At 39.4% G+C, this 16,381-nt stretch overlaps 1 protein-coding gene across 1 annotated transcript in view; it reads left to right on the forward strand.

The window, feature by feature from the left end:
* The window catches only part of LOC107750854 (neurogenic locus notch homolog protein 2-like), a 66,146-nt gene that overhangs the window by 31,760 nt on the left and 18,005 nt on the right, over positions 1-16,381 (forward strand). The window contains exons 3-7 of the mRNA XM_016566406.1: positions 13,177-13,442; positions 13,584-13,925; positions 15,177-15,299; positions 15,431-15,664; positions 15,887-16,042. Coding sequence (XP_016421892.1) covers positions 13,177-13,442; positions 13,584-13,925; positions 15,177-15,299; positions 15,431-15,664; positions 15,887-16,042 — 1,121 coding nt within the window. The remainder of the gene's footprint in view (positions 1-13,176; positions 13,443-13,583; positions 13,926-15,176; positions 15,300-15,430; positions 15,665-15,886; positions 16,043-16,381) is intronic.

Genomic DNA, 16,381 nt, shown 5'->3' on the forward strand with positions numbered 1-16,381 from the left:
GATAAATAACTCAACCGCTGGGTTACGTCTGACCCAGGATCTGAGTAACACAAAAACTACCCAAACATTGGGTTGTTTTGTCTGACCCAGGAGCTGCAAAACAACCCAAACACTGGGTTGTTACATTTGACCCAGGAGCTGGGTAACACAAAAACTACCCAAACACTGAAAAAATGACCCAAAAGGCTCAACCGAGCATTTGGGTTAAAAAAATAACCCAGGATTTTTTAGAGTGTAGAATTTAAATATCAGGGGGCATTCTTATTGATCTCCTAAACTGTAGAGGAGACGCGTTACATGCAGAGTATGTTTGTCAGTAGTTTTGTAGTTTTGGAAACAAGAGATGTCAATGTTTCCATTAGGGCTGGACGATATGGCCAAAATTGATATCACGATATATTTCTTAATTTCGGTCGATACGATATAATTCCGATATCGATATGAACACTATTTATCTGAAATAAAAATCTTTTGTAACATTATAAATGCCTTTAGCTCCGCTCACATGCTCTGCTGGAGATGGGCTTATTTAAAATGAAAACTCTTTCTCTGCCAGCAGGAGGTGCTTTTAGAGTGATGAAACTAGCGGTTTCTCCAGTAATGGCTGTAATCAAAGCAGCTCCGCTCATGAACGCTTCTTTATCAGATCAAATGAAAATGCCATCGAAACTTTTCTGAAGACAGTCAATTCCCTTCAGAGATACATTCATATAAAACACCCGCGCCGTGTTATGCTTATTTAAAATGAAAACTCATTCTCTGCCAGCAGGAGGCGCTTTTAGAGTGATAAAACTAGCGGTTTCTCCAGTAATGGCTGTAATCAAAGCAGCTCCGCTCATGAACGCTTCTTTATCAGATCAAATGAAAATGCCATCGAAACTTTTCTGAAGACAGTCAATTCCCTTCAGAGATACATTCATATAAAACACCAGCGCCGTGTTATGATTTTGAAACGTGCAGTGCTCATGTTTATTCAACGAAGTCAAACGGCACAAATAAATCAATGTATGGGAAACTGGTAATGTATATCGGAAATGTGTTTAAAAATCATATCACCGTTATTTAAAAAATTTATATCGCGATACATATTGATATTGAATTATTGTCCAGCCCTAGTTTCCATTAATTCTCTATTTAATGTAATTATTGTAAAACATTTCTCACTCGTAATGTTTCTTTTTTATAGGTAAGGGGGAAAGATGTTTGTAAAATAGATAAGATGAAATGAGAAGACTGTGTAGTATCATTCACGTTATGGCGATTTGTTACACTAGAAAATTCCACAAAGTTTCTGTTAGGTTCTGCCACTGAACTTTTTGGCGTGAAAACCAAAATCTGACCATCCCAAGCTGACAGGAATCAGGCACACCGGTCGCTGCATAATCTATACAGCTCAAATTCTTGAATGCTATGAAAGTTCATCTCGGCTTGACTTTGCTCAAGAATGCAGGCTTTCAGCGACCTGAAATGGCTGCCTGGGTGTGCGTGCAATCTCAAAATGGAACAGGCTGACACAAAGTACTCTCAGGAGTTACTAATACATTCTGTGTAGGTGAGGTGACAAACGAGAACCAAAGTTAACAAGGTGTTTTTCAGTTTTTTTCCCCCTCTGCTACTGAGCGCTCTGTACAGGAAGAGCAGTGTGACAGGTTGGTAGAGCAGGGTGTGTGTAAGTGGTCAGACCGGTGTGTCTGCAAGCCTCCAGCCAGGGTGTGAGAACCATGCTGTGTGTCACCTATGTGTCTGTCATTTTCTGTGTGTTTTGTGTGTGCATGTGCACGTGTGTCTGGTTTCATATGTGCCTGTGTGTGTCATTGCACTTGAAAGCGTGTGTGGTATAGGAGAGAGACATGTGAGGAAGCCTGCAGGATTTCCACTGCAGTGCCAGTTTCAGAGCACATTATCTGTAGAACAAAGAAAAGAATCATGTGGTTCACCAAAACCTGAATTCATGGAGAAGTAGTGATGCAGATTAATGAATTTATCCAGATTTATTCAGCTACTGTGCTTTAAAGGTGATGATTTTTTTTTAACTGACAATGCGACACTTATTGTTCGCATGCAAAAGCACAGGATGCTAAAATCCTCTCCAAGAAGTTGCATTTCAAAATTTGTCCTTTTGTCCTCAATAAAGAGTTGCCTTCAATTTTTCTCAGTTAAAGTCAGTTCAAATATTTAATTGTTGGACTGGCAAGAAAGGCCATTGTGTAGTGCCTTGCTTCACGAGCACTGCATTTTTAAGCAGACTCCAAATATTTGTGTTGGTCTTTAACTGTTGGCAAGACACACGTCTTTAGTCATTGCATCACATCTGTCTGTTTTTTTTTTTAATTCACGTGTGTTTATCTGACCAATGGCAGGCTGAAGAAGTTTTATTTGAGTCTTCATTGAGTTTTTCAATTATTTTTGGTGACAGAGAAATGACACACTTCACTTTAAGACTGCCTGAATCAAGCTGGGATTGGAATTTTTTTTTTAATTGTATTTTAAACTTTATTATTTTTATTATTTTTATATGCTGATGGGTGAAATGAGTATATGGAAATTTAAGTGATGTAGTTTTTAGGGCTGTCCGAGGTTTGCCTTTATTTTTTAAATAAGGGGTCCCTTACAGTGAATTATTATAATTTTTATTTTTTATTTATTTATTTTTTTGGCAAGTTGCTGGTTCAGAAAATCCCCCAACTAATTGATTAAAGGAGACATATTATGCCCCTTTTTACAATATGTAATATAAGTCTCTGGTGTCCCCAGAATGTGTCTGTAAAGTTTCAGCTCAAAATACCCCACAGATCATTTATTATATCATTTTGAAATTGCCTATTTTGAGTGGAAGCAGAAACATGCTGTTTTTCGTGCCTGACTCTTTAAATGCAAATTAGCTGCTGCTCCCCGCCCCCTTTTCCAGAATAGAGCTGTAAAAATCATATCACCGTTATTTAAAAAATTTATATCGCGATACATATTGATATTGAATTATTGTCCAGCCCTAGTTTCCATTAATTCTCTATTTAATGTAATTATTGTAAAACATTTCTCACTCGTAATGTTTCTTTTTTATAGGTAAGGGGGAAAGATGTTTGTAAAATAGATAAGATGAAATGAGAAGACTGTGTAGTATCATTCACGTTATGGCGATTTGTTACACTAGAAAATTCCACAAAGTTTCTGTTAGGTTCTGCCACTGAACTTTTTGGCGTGAAAACCAAAATCTGACCATCCCAAGCTGACAGGAATCAGGCACACCGGTCGCTGCATAATCTATACAGCTCAAATTCTTGAATGCTATGAAAGTTCATCTCGGCTTGACTTTGCTCAAGAATGCAGGCTTTCAGCGACCTGAAATGGCTGCCTGGGTGTGCGTGCAATCTCAAAATGGAACAGGCTGACACAAAGTACTCTCAGGAGTTACTAATACATTCTGTGTAGGTGAGGTGACAAACGAGAACCAAAGTTAACAAGGTGTTTTTCAGTTTTTTTCCCCCTCTGCTACTGAGCGCTCTGTACAGGAAGAGCAGTGTGACAGGTTGGTAGAGCAGGGTGTGTGTAAGTGGTCAGACCGGTGTGTCTGCAAGCCTCCAGCCAGGGTGTGAGAACCATGCTGTGTGTCACCTATGTGTCTGTCATTTTCTGTGTGTTTTGTGTGTGCATGTGCACGTGTGTCTGGTTTCATATGTGCCTGTGTGTGTCATTGCACTTGAAAGCGTGTGTGGTATAGGAGAGAGACATGTGAGGAAGCCTGCAGGATTTCCACTGCAGTGCCAGTTTCAGAGCACATTATCTGTAGAACAAAGAAAAGAATCATGTGGTTCACCAAAACCTGAATTCATGAAGAAGTAGTGATGCAGATTAATGAATTTATCCAGATTTATTCAGCTACTGTGCTTTAAAGGTGATGATTTTTTTTTAACTGACAATGCGACACTTATTGTTCGCATGCAAAAGCACAGGATGCTAAAATCCTCTCCAAGAAGTTGCATTTCAAAATTTGTCCTTTTGTCCTCAATAAAGAGTTGCCTTCAATTTTTCTCAGTTAAAGTCAGTTCAAATATTTAATTGTTGGACTGGCAAGAAAGGCCATTGTGTAGTGCCTTGCTTCACGAGCACTGCATTTTTAAGCAGACTCCAAATATTTGTGTTGGTCTTTAACTGTTGGCAAGACACACGTCTTTAGTCATTGCATCACATCTGTCTGTTTTTTTTTTTAATTCACGTGTGTTTATCTGACCAATGGCAGGCTGAAGAAGTTTTATTTGAGTCTTCATTGAGTTTTTCAATTATTTTTGGTGACAGAGAAATGACACACTTCACTTTAAGACTGCCTGAATCAAGCTGGGATTGGAATTTTTTTTTTAATTGTATTTTAAACTTTATTATTTTTATTATTTTTATATGCTGATGGGTGAAATGAGTATATGGAAATTTAAGTGATGTAGTTTTTAGGGCTGTCCGAGGTTTGCCTTTATTTTTTAAATAAGGGGTCCCTTACAGTGAATTATTATAATTTTTATTTTTTATTTATTTATTTTTTTGGCAAGTTGCTGGTTCAGAAAATCCCCCAACTAATTGATTAAAGGAGACATATTATGCCCCTTTTTACAATATGTAATATAAGTCTCTGGTGTCCCCAGAATGTGTCTGTAAAGTTTCAGCTCAAAATACCCCACAGATCATTTATTATATCATTTTGAAATTGCCTATTTTGAGTGGAAGCAGAAACATGCTGTTTTTCGTGCCTGACTCTTTAAATGCAAATTAGCTGCTGCTCCCCGCCCCCTTTTCCAGAATAGAGCTGCGCCATTACAGCTCGTACCTGCTGAAAACATCTGTTTTGGTTCTGATTATCATGTTTATCGTGCTACTGAACTAAGTTCTCATTCACACACAAGTTTACGTTAAAAACACACGAGTTACAAAAACAGTCGGTAGGGATGCTCCGATCGATCAGCCGGAGATCGATATATTTTCACTCACAAAACTCTCTGACTGAGCGCTTCAGAGTTCTCTCTCCGACAAGCGATCTGTGATATTTTTCAGTTCGTCTCAATGGATGCGCAGAGCACCTGTATTTCGAATACAGTAAATGCTAGTGTTTTCAAAAAGCTCAGTTTTCCTTGACAAAAACGCCGTCTCAGTGTGGACAGAAGGCCAAAACAGAGAGAAAAATATGCGTTTTCAAACGAAAACGTATTAGTGTGTGGACAAGGCCCTAGGCCTGACACAGGTTAAGGATTTTGCAACTTGCAAATGGATCTGTGCTTATCTGAGCCAGAATAAGTGAGTTAGCAGTAAGAGAATAGCTGGCAGTGTGTGTGTGTGTCTGTGTTTTGAGAGCAGAAGTGATACTGCCTTGAATACCTGAGCTTACTACCTTTATCTGCCCAGAATCTTATTTTCCCTCTTCCACATCAAACAAGATCTCTTTGTCTTGGCCTGTGTGAGGGGTGCAAACTTATTAATTTTTTACCCCTCACTTCCTTCCCCCCCCTCCCTTCAGCCATTCCTCCCTCTCTCAGTCAGAAGGGAGAGTGGAGTCAGCTTGGCATTTGTTTGATCTGACAGGCAGAATGTGCCTGCAGGGAGAGGAGAGCAGTACGGAGACGTATTTTAGCGCACAAGAGGGTGAAATCGGAGATGTGTCTGCCTGCTGGTGAGAGATAGAGGAGGTAGAGAAAGAGATTACCCTGTCAATACCTCTCTCTGTCAATCATCTCTCTCTCTCAGAGCCCGGTGTTCTTTTATGACCTTTTGGCTCCGTTTTTCAGTGTTACTTCATCTCTATCTCCTTAATCTTTGAGCTATATCATCCCTTCTTTTAACATGCTGTATTGTTCTGTTTTTAAAAAAAAAAAATTTATTCTACCCACATTTCATCCCTGTCCTTCTTTCACCTCTCTCTCTCCTGTCTCTCTGTGTGCCTACAGGCTGGGCTGATTTGTTTCAAAGTCACATTCAAAGTGTGATGGCCTCAGGAACAGTGTCTGCCAACTAGAAACTCTAGTCATAAAAGAGAGATCGAGAAAGAGAGAGAGTAGGCGAGTTGTTTGTATTTGTTGTTGAATATGATTTTCTATTAATCCAGAATTTACAGGAATTTGACATAATAACTGTTTATTCTATAATTTCTCCACAAATTGGAGGGGATGTTTGGCAAAATTTGTACTGCTTGTATGGCGGAATGAAAGCTCAACAATTGCCATCATAGCTCAACAAGATCAAGTTCTCAATGTTAAAATGTTAAATGTAAGTCAAATTTGGGGGATTTTTTTTTTTTTAATTACTGCAGATTAGCTTTATTTAGCTGAACCCATTTATTAGATTAACTGAAAATCATTGACATTTGAATTTTTTATTTATTGGCAAAAAGGGCTTATAAAATTTTTTTTAATTTTAGCGATGCATATTTGCAATAATTAATAAAAAATTAATTTAAAGTAAAACAAAGAAAACATTTATGAATCCTTTTTATCTTTGAGAGTGTCTTTTAAGGGAGGTTTTGCCAGATTTGTGTTAGGGCTGTGCGATTAATCGAAATCGTTAATAAACCATGATTTTACAGGTAGCATTTTTCGTTGTCGAATTGTACTACCCACTGTTTTAATGGGAGGTAGCAAAATCTGACAGGATAGCACAAATCGACAGAACACCGGCAGTGCGCTCCAGGAGCAGTGTGTCTGCAGCAGTGCAGCGATCGTTTCCGCACGGAGTCTATTTCTGCTGTGCTGCACGCGCTGAATTAAAGTGACAGTGCATTGTTCGCAGTAAAAAATAACATGGATTGACACTGAAATGTGTATTGTGTATTGAAATGTGAAATGTGAAACTGCATATAATTAAAGTCTACTGTTTCACAGTCAACACATGGCTTTTTGGCTAGATTTAAAACAAGGAAAAGTGCACTTTTAGATAAACAAGGCAATAATAGATGGCACTCGTGGAGGTAGGAAAACAAAGTTATATTTATTGAGTTTAAACGTGAATATGTCTATGAAAGATTGTATTACTGTACTGTGATAAAAGAGAATCACAATGCTGAAAAAGCATTTTCAGAAACTTTGAAATCAAAATAATGGATAAATGTTGTGTTTGTGGTAAATAAATCTATTTCAACATCTGAGGCAATGCCACAAAGAGCTCTATTACCAATGCATGGCAAAAAAATCCCTGGACATGGGATTTTTTTTTTTTTTTGCCTTATGTCTGTTCTAGAGACATGTTACAGCTTTTTGATAAAGCTCTAATTGGTTTTCTTTTGGAAATATGTTTCAAATTCACACTGAATGCATTTATGACTGTAAAGCATGTCTCTGTGTGTCAAAATCTTGATCAAAATCGAAATCACAAAATTGATCAAAGAAATCGCGATAGGTTTTTTTTTTTGTCCATATCGCACAGCCCTAATTTGTGTGACATCTGGGAACAGTTTGGTCCCCTAAGTATAACTGCGTAAACGTATACACATGAACTTATAGTTTACAATTATATTTATTCATTTGGCAGACATTTTTTAATCCAAAGCAACTTTGCAGCATTACTTGTTTACCACTTGAGCCACAGGAGCAGTTAAACAGTTTGTATGTCGTTTATACTCTCTGCCTTATCCCAAATATCCACAGGAACTCACTGGTATAAAAGAAACAAAGTTTATCACACAGTTAACATGCTGTCTGTTTCTTTCTTTCATCTTTTTTGCACAGATCACTACAAAGATAGGGCTTAATAAGTCTAGTTTGAGGCCTCACTATCTGCGTAAGTGTGAACATGGGTACGTGTTTGAACCACACTCTGGTATGAAACACTTTATCATGAGAGAAAGTTTCTCATCCTTGCCAACTAATCTAAGCGAACAACTGCTGCAGGCCAGAAGGGGCTGTGCCATATCAAGCCGAACATGAGTCTATTGAAAACATTCTCACAAATGTTTCCTATCGCTGGAGGCCTCACACAATAGTGGGAAATGTGACAACCAGGGCCTAAACCCTCAACACACCGTGCTGACATGTAGAGCTGAGTGACAGAGAGATGACATGATTATGAGAACAATGACACACACAAACGCACATACACACACATAACTTGGGGTGTTAACATTGCTGAGGTTTTAGGTTACCCAGCATACAGGTTTGGCTGTGATTTCTGTCTTTTTGTAGTGTTTCCTCACTGTTGTACTGGGGTGGAGGGAGATCTGTAATGATTAAGAATCTGGGTTCCTGACACAAAGGTTGCGAGTTCAGTCCTGTGCAGGGGCCTTATCAGCATTGTGTCCTTGAGAACGGTACTTAACCCTACGTTGCTCCAGGGGAATCGGCCCTACAATTACAGCACCATGAGGCTCTTGGAATGAGGGCCCTCTGCTAAATGTCAATTAATTAATTAACTAACAACTCTAAGAGTTAGAGCGTGTTAGCATACCATTGCATGAAAATTCCTGAAAAGTAGAGCTTAGAAGTTTTCCATTTGTGGATACTGGTGTTTGCTGATATGACGTTCTAGATTCGACATGATAAATGTTTCCATCTGTTAAGCTAATGATGGTTAGTCAGCTCTTTTTGGTAAAGCCATCATTGTGTACATGGGTGTTTTGTTGACCCCATGACCTCCAGGGGATATATAAAGACCACCTTTCCTGTCATCTAGAACAAAGACCCCTGGGTAATTGCAGATAATTATCTTTATTTGGGGTAAACCGGTGTGAAACCATTACAATGTCCGAAAACATCAGTAAGATATGTCTGATCAAGCTAATTTCTCTAACTTTTATACTATTCGAGTTTAAAATAGTTTTATTGCAATTTAAGATTTTTTTTACATTATTTAATTTTGTAATTGTTTTTTTTTAAAATAATATTACAATATTTTAATTATTTAAAGAATTATTTGTTTAAATTGAATTATTTATATATCTAGTTTAAATTGGCTCACTTAATTTGTGTTCTTTGCCATTGCAGCTGTTGATTTGTTCAACCAAGTTTTGTTAAGTCCAGATTTGTTCAGTGTGTGCGTGTGTGTGTGTGAGCTCAGACTTTACACTAGCACAATGAAGATTTTCATCAAAGCACAGACGAAAATGGTACAGTAACCGAGTGAAGAGAAAAGAAAGAGACCATAGAAGAGAGCAGGAAAAGAAAGAGCGAGGGAGGAAGAGTATATTAAGGAGGAGTATATAAAGAGCAGAGAACCCTCCCTTCAGTGAGACATGCTGTGTTCAGATCAGATTTTGTAGCACATATGCACTCAGTCACACTCGGTCTCACCACAGCACTTCTGTCTACTCCACCCTGCCCTCTTTCTGTCCTCTTCTTTTTTGTTTCTTGTCAAAAAAAGGTAGAAAGGAGAAAAAAACTTGCTTTTTACTTTTACTTGTTTTAAATGTTACTTGCTCGTTCTTTCTTTCTTTCTTTCGTTCTTTCTTTCATTCTTTCTTTCTTTCTTTCTTTCTTTCTTTCTTTTTTTCTCGTCCCTCTCTGTGGTTCAGCCCTCCCTGTCTGTGTTACTCTTTTCATTTTGCACCCCTCCCCCTGCCTCCACTCTTTTTCCCTCTGTTTTCTCTGTGGTCGTTGGGCTTTCTAGTGAAAATTAGAGAAAGCCGAGGATGTAGAGGAGGGCCGACTGCTTCTATAAATATGGCTGTCTTTTTTCCTCAAGAAAGAAGGGAGCAAGGATGAGAAGGAGCATTTTTAATTACCCTTTGTGTGTGATGTGAAACTGTTACATTTTGCCCACTCTTGGTGAAGCCCACTCGACCCTTGGCTCGTTCAGATTAGATAATCTCAGTACCATGGAGGTGGGGGACAAACGTGACGTTTTTTGCACGAGGAAGTGAGTGGGTTGAAATCAAATTCTTGATGAGGTGCCTCGTAATAAAATGAACTAGAAAGTTTTTCCCCCACCCAATCACCCCAGGCCCCGTGGATGGGACATGAAGAGGTCAGTGAGCCAGAGAGAGAGGGGTGCTAATATGAACCATCTGTAGAAATCTGACACCTCAGGAGAAAGAGCGAGAATGAGGGGAGACGGAGGAAGGGAAAGAGAAAAATGCATGAAGGATAACAAAGAAACCTATAGATGAGTTTAGCTGGCAGCTTCATTGTTTTGTCAAGGTTTGGTTTTTAGATTTGAAGATTGAAGATTTTATGTGTATAAAAATCACCAAGATAAAATAAAGAGCATTTATTATGTCTCAAAGGGCTGTAATATCTGCGACCCTTGGATGGTGATGGTGGTCTGAACGAGCTTTTCCCTGGTGAAATCGAAGGGGAGATAAAGTGAAAATCCTTTCTTGTCTTTGAATAGTATAAAGTGACACAACTGTATGAAAGAGGCCTGTTCCCCTGAGTCCAGGCTGTTTGCTTGCGCCGGGTTTAAGTGTGTTTGTTGTTGTTTGAGTGTCAGCACTGCTGTGATCTCATGACCAGAGGGTCACCGTGGGTGTATTCTTACCCGGAGCACAAACTCACACACACACACACACACACAGCTGGAAAAGAGAGCCAAATTACGCTTGTGTAGTGTGACCAGACACAGGATGCAAGCTTATGCCATTCTTGCACCCTATTTTATGGTGGAGAATGCAGGATTACAAATAGGATGGGGAGGGTGGAACAAAATGCATGAAGGATAACAAATAGAGACATCTGTAGATGAGTGTCATAAGTGTAGTGTAAAGAATTGAATTGTGTGTGTTTATGTGCAGAGTCTTAGTTTAACACCACCATGCAACCAAGGAAAAATGTGCCTTTTCAAGTAACTTTGAGTAAAAATCTGGCATGTAAATACTGTCCAGTTGGATGGTAATGTTATTTTAAAAACTGCAACATGATTTAAGTCAAATTGTAAGAGCAATAGTCTGACCCATACATGATTCAAACCAAAAACCAAAACCATCTACTTAAGAAAACATTCTTCAGACTGTATATTTTTAGGTTACCGGAAGTTCATCATCCTTAGAACTTTGTGTTGACACATGTGAAATATTCCTCTCTTAAAGCCACCAAAATGAAAATAAGAAGGAACAAAATCACAATGTGTGTCGCACTTTTGTTTGTCACTAATAAGCAAGAAAAATAAACCAATGTCATGGAATCAAAATCATTTTGATAAAAAAATATCTCGTATCAAACATTTATGACCTGCACATTTTCTCATATCACCCACCATTGTTTAATTTTGTACTCTGTGGGGTCGAAATGACTGATCCTGAGCCAAGATTTCAGCTGCAACAGTTTGCATGTGTGTGTGTTCTGTGTATAATCTTAAGAGACACACTTTGGGAAACGGGTTGTTTGGAATCTCAAGTAGGTGTGTATATGCAGTCATACGGGTGCGACTACACACACACACACACACACACACAAACACAAACATTGTCAAAGAGGCTTTTTTATCCCTCATCTGTGTTACCTGACCGTCCTCTGGGAGGCCGGCACCTGCATGGCAGCAGGCTGTAGTGTGTCACACACAAGAAAATTTTACATGGCACTGAAAATAAGTTGATTTAATGTTAATAAGAAAATTTTTCACTTTTTCTCTCTCATTCAAACACTTTTTTGGGAAGTCTATGTCTGTGACGTCGCTGGACCATGACAGTTAAACATTATCAAAAACTAAAAAGGTCAGAGAGAGAGGGTGGGGGTTGAATGGATAGAGAGAACGAGACAGAAGGACGGACTTTTTTCCCCCCCCTCAATCTTATTTTGCAATCATGTAATTTCCTCTTTGTGATCACTGGTCATGTGCTGAAATCTCTGGAGAGCTGCAGTGAGGAGGCGGAGGAGAAATGTGCCCCATTGTCTCATGACAAATCATTGTACACTTATTCTGTATGGTTTAAGATCTACCATTGCCCTCATTCCGTCCTTGTTGTGGCATCACATCCCATCCCATTTGAAATACAATATGTTTTTAAAATAATATAATTACATATGCATACTGTTGGGTTTGGTCATTTGTTTGGATTGTGCTCATATTAACATTTTTGTGGATATATATATAATATATATAGCTGCATCAAAATAAACAGAAAAAATGCAGATTTTTTGCTACGGGCCTCCTTCAAGAGTTTCTAATGGTTTTTCATTAACAGTTATTCAAATGACAGTGTTTTGTTTATTTCTGTGTGTTTGAAATGATTCAATTATAATTCAGTTCCACATTTACATTTTTGTAGTTGCAAGTTGCGATGGATGCCATCTTGATGAGGCAAGATTCTTGAGCAAGATTTTGCAAACGTAATAAAATACTGTTTCCTGTTATGTTGCATGACTCATCTCAGAACAATTGAATTTGAACTTAAATGATTCTCTTAAGGCCTGTTCACACCAAGAACAATAACTATAACTATAAAGATGACATTCTAAAAATCATTTAAAATTTTAGAGAATAGCAGAGTTCACACCACGACTATAATGATATCGATATAGAGGAACGATATCGTTGGGACCACTTTCAGAACGATTTTTTTTTTACAGAAGATGAACAATAAAACACTGACAGCAAATTGGACTTCATTCAAATTTAAAGGGCTTGCGCATTTGAAATAGCAGATGACATTGTGAAGAAGCAAACAGACATTGCACAGCAAACAGAGTAACATAAAACATAAAATAACCTCAGGTATCCAGCGCTAGTTTCGACAACATTGTCTTGCCTCCTTTGGAGTTGCAGTAAAAAAAGATTGCGCTAGATTCACTGCGCTCGAAACGTGCATGCTGAGGACATCTACTGGTTGAAGTCATGTAAATACAATAAGAACAACAAAAACGGAAACGGACTAATACGGAAGTATGAATAAAATTTCTCTTTAAAAGACGATAACTCTCTAAGCAGAGAAACTGACTCATCACGAAGTATGAATAAAATTCCTCTAAAAAAACGATAACTCTCTAACCAGAGTGACTGATTCTCCAAACTCCTCTTGTCTTTGAAGGATCTCATGTACCCAAAAGCAGCTGTTTTTCCTTTGGTGTCTTTGCGAAACATAAGCAGCAGCAGCAGGTCACCTAGATCCACTTTTATTACTTGGTAACTGCAGCGCACAAGCTTAAAATAAACAGACCGTAATCGTTCACTAGTGTGGATGCAAATAGTTATTTTTGTGTTTATTGTTATCGTTGTCGCTCTTGGTGTGAACGGGCCTTTACAGTCCCTGAATAATATCGTGCCGTTTCTGTGTTTCAGGTGTGCTCCTGGTTTCTTAGGCGAGTACTGTCAGCACAAAGACCCGTGTTATGTGGGATATTGTCTGAATGGAGGAGAATGCACTGTGAGCGTGGCCAGTGTACCTGGGAGCCCCAGCTGTGTGTGTCCTCTGGGTTTCGCAGGCCAGCGCTGCGAGTTCCAGAAAAACTCCACTTGCTTCCCCAACAACCCTTGCACCAATGGGGGGAAGTGCTCACTCCTCCCCAACGACCAGTACAAATGCCAGTGTGCCCGTGGATGGACAGGTCAGATCTCTCTCTCACTTGGCAGCTCACTAGGTCTTCGAAAGCATAAAAACAAAAATTTTTTTAGTAAGGTATTAAACTCACATATAAACTCACACGTTTTGATATTGTTTTTGTTCTACGGTGACATTTTCTCCTCAGGTCGGCATTGTGAGAAAGAGGACACATGTCTGTCCAGCCCGTGTGCCAACGGTGGTATCTGCCATGCTCTGCCCAATCGTGAATTCTCTTGTACCTGTCCTCCTGGTTACCATGGCCCTCATTGTCTCAATGACACTGATGAGTGTATCTTCTCCCCACCTCTGTGCAAGAACGAAGGCATGTGTCTGAACACCCTGGGCTCATATCGATGTAACTGCCAACCCAGCTTTACCGGTCCCCACTGCGAGACAGATTACGTGCCCTGTTTTCCATCCCCCTGCCTCAATGGTGGAACCTGCCGGCAGATGACAGACACAACTTATATATGCCACTGCCTGCCAGGTGAGTTCCCTTGGAGAGGAAAAAGAAATCTATTTTTATCAAAGCAAAAAAAAAAACTGAATTTGAACAGAAGCTATATTTGTTCAGATGCAACTGAAACATGTTAGTCAGACATGCCACAACTCATCCAATGATTATGTCAGCACCCACTTGGACCTGAGCCAGACAGACCAGTGTCTGATGAGATTTTACCACAGCACAAGTAGGAGTGGGTGATAAACCGGTTAAAACAACTAACCGATTTTCAAGCATTTCTGTTGCAGAAATGCAAAATGTCACTGCATAGGAAATGGGTGTTCTAGTCACTTCACATGGAGAAAGAAAATGCAGTAGAACTTGACTAGACACTTTTGGCTAGTAACGGTTAAGTGTAGTTACAGTCAAGCTCTCTTGTGTGACACAACTTATATATGCCACTGCCTGCCAGGTGAGTTCCCTTGGAGAGGAAAAAGAAATCTATTTTTATCAAAGCAAAAAAAAAAACTGAATTTGAACAGAAGCTATATTTGTTCAGATGCAACTGAAACATGTTAGTCAGACATGCCACAACTCATCCAATGATTATGTCAGCACCCACTTGGACCTGAGCCAGACAGACCAGTGTCTGATGAGATTTTACCACAGCACAAGTAGGAGTGGGTGATAAACCGGTTAAAACAACTAACCGATTTTCAAGCATTTCTGTTGCAGAAATGCAAAATGTCACTGCATAGGAAATGGGTGTTCTAGTCACTTCACATGGAGAAAGAAAATGCAGTAGAACTTGACTAGACACTTTTGGCTAGTAACGGTTAAGTGTAGTTACAGTCAAGCTCTCTTGTGTCTGTTGTGACTGTCTATTTTTATCAACCAAAATTTGGGGAATATTCTGATATGTTTGCTTATATCACTCATACCAAATACAATAGATAGCTTAATTTAATCTCAGTCAGAACAAACTGTCATGTTTCTTCATTGAATCAGTTGCTGGTTGTATCTGTGTTTGTTTGGGACTAAAACACACAGAGAGACTTTAACTTTATCAGTTTAGCATTTAAAGAGTGTCATACTGGCAAAACACAGCAACAGGCCAAAACTCCTCTCTCACCTCAGGCAGCGAATACGAGCCGTGAGAAATGTCTGTTCGTGCTTTAAAGTTGAGTAATTACGTTTAATAATGCCAAAGCGAGACAGAGCACCTTTGTATTACCGATACCTGGGATTGAGAATGAGTTGTTCAGGAAATTTTCTCTCTGATTTTCCTGTAATCAGGTTTTAATGGTACAAACTGTGAGATAAACATCGATGATTGTCCGAATCACCGTTGTCAGAATGGAGCCACATGCATGGATGGAGTGAACACTTACAACTGCCAGTGCCCACCTGAATGGACTGGTATGAAAACAGCCTTATATACTATGTGTGTGTTTGTGTGTCTGTTCCCTCTTGTTCCCTTTTCTGCTATTGGAGATGACTCACAGATATTGATTCACGAAAACTGTTGAAATTGACCCTTTCATTTCCAGGTCAGTTTTGCACCGATGATGTGGATGAATGCAGACTGCAGCCCAACGCCTGTCAGAATGGAGGCACATGCAGTAACACACGCAATGGCTACAACTGTGTATGTGTGAATGGCTGGAGTGGCCCTGACTGCTCCGAAAACATTGATGACTGTGCAGCTGAGCCCTGCACCACCGGCTCCACTTGCATCGACCGCGTGGCTTCCTTTGTTTGCAGCTGCCCTCCTGGCAAGACCGGTCAGTAAAAACAACCACATAGAAATGACTCTTGATTACTTCAGTCTTGAGCAGAAATGACTCTTAAATCTCAACAACATACACAACAAGGTTTTACAGTGAAATAATGCATCTCTAAAATAATTAGTTTTTCATTATAATTTGATTGTTCTCTCAAGTAGTGCACTATAAAACCATCTCAGATAAGTTGTAGTAACCATAGCAATTGTTTCTGTGCTCAAGGTTTGCTGTGTCACATTGATGATGCCTGCACCAGTAACCCATGCAAGATGGGAGCTCAATGCGATACAAACCCTGTCAATGGCAAGTTCAACTGTAACTGCCCCTCAGGGTACAAGGGCAGCACGTGTGCAGAGGATATTGACGAATGTGTCATCGGTGAGACAGTTTGCAGGAAGCTCTTTCAACTCTCCTTTTCTCTGTCTGTTTCTTTGTACATCTCTGTATTTCTCATCATCTTTCCCTACTATGTGTCATTATAGTGTTTTAGGCATTTCATATCTTTCCTAAAACTTTCTAACTCTCTTTTTGGCACATCAGGGCCAAACCCATGTGAGCACGGTGGCTCTTGTAAGAACACAGAGGGCTCGTTCACCTGTAACTGTGCTCCGGGTTACACCGGTCCACGCTGTGAGCAGGACATTAACGAATGTGGCTCCAACCCCTGCCAGAATGACGCCACCTGCTTGGACCAGATAGGAGATTACACCTGCATCT

The sequence above is a fragment of the Sinocyclocheilus rhinocerous genome, unplaced genomic scaffold, assembly GCF_001515625.1.
Source record: "Sinocyclocheilus rhinocerous isolate Xijiao unplaced genomic scaffold, SAMN03320098_v1.1 scaffold2267, whole genome shotgun sequence".
Taxonomy (NCBI): Eukaryota; Metazoa; Chordata; class Actinopteri; order Cypriniformes; family Cyprinidae; genus Sinocyclocheilus; species Sinocyclocheilus rhinocerous.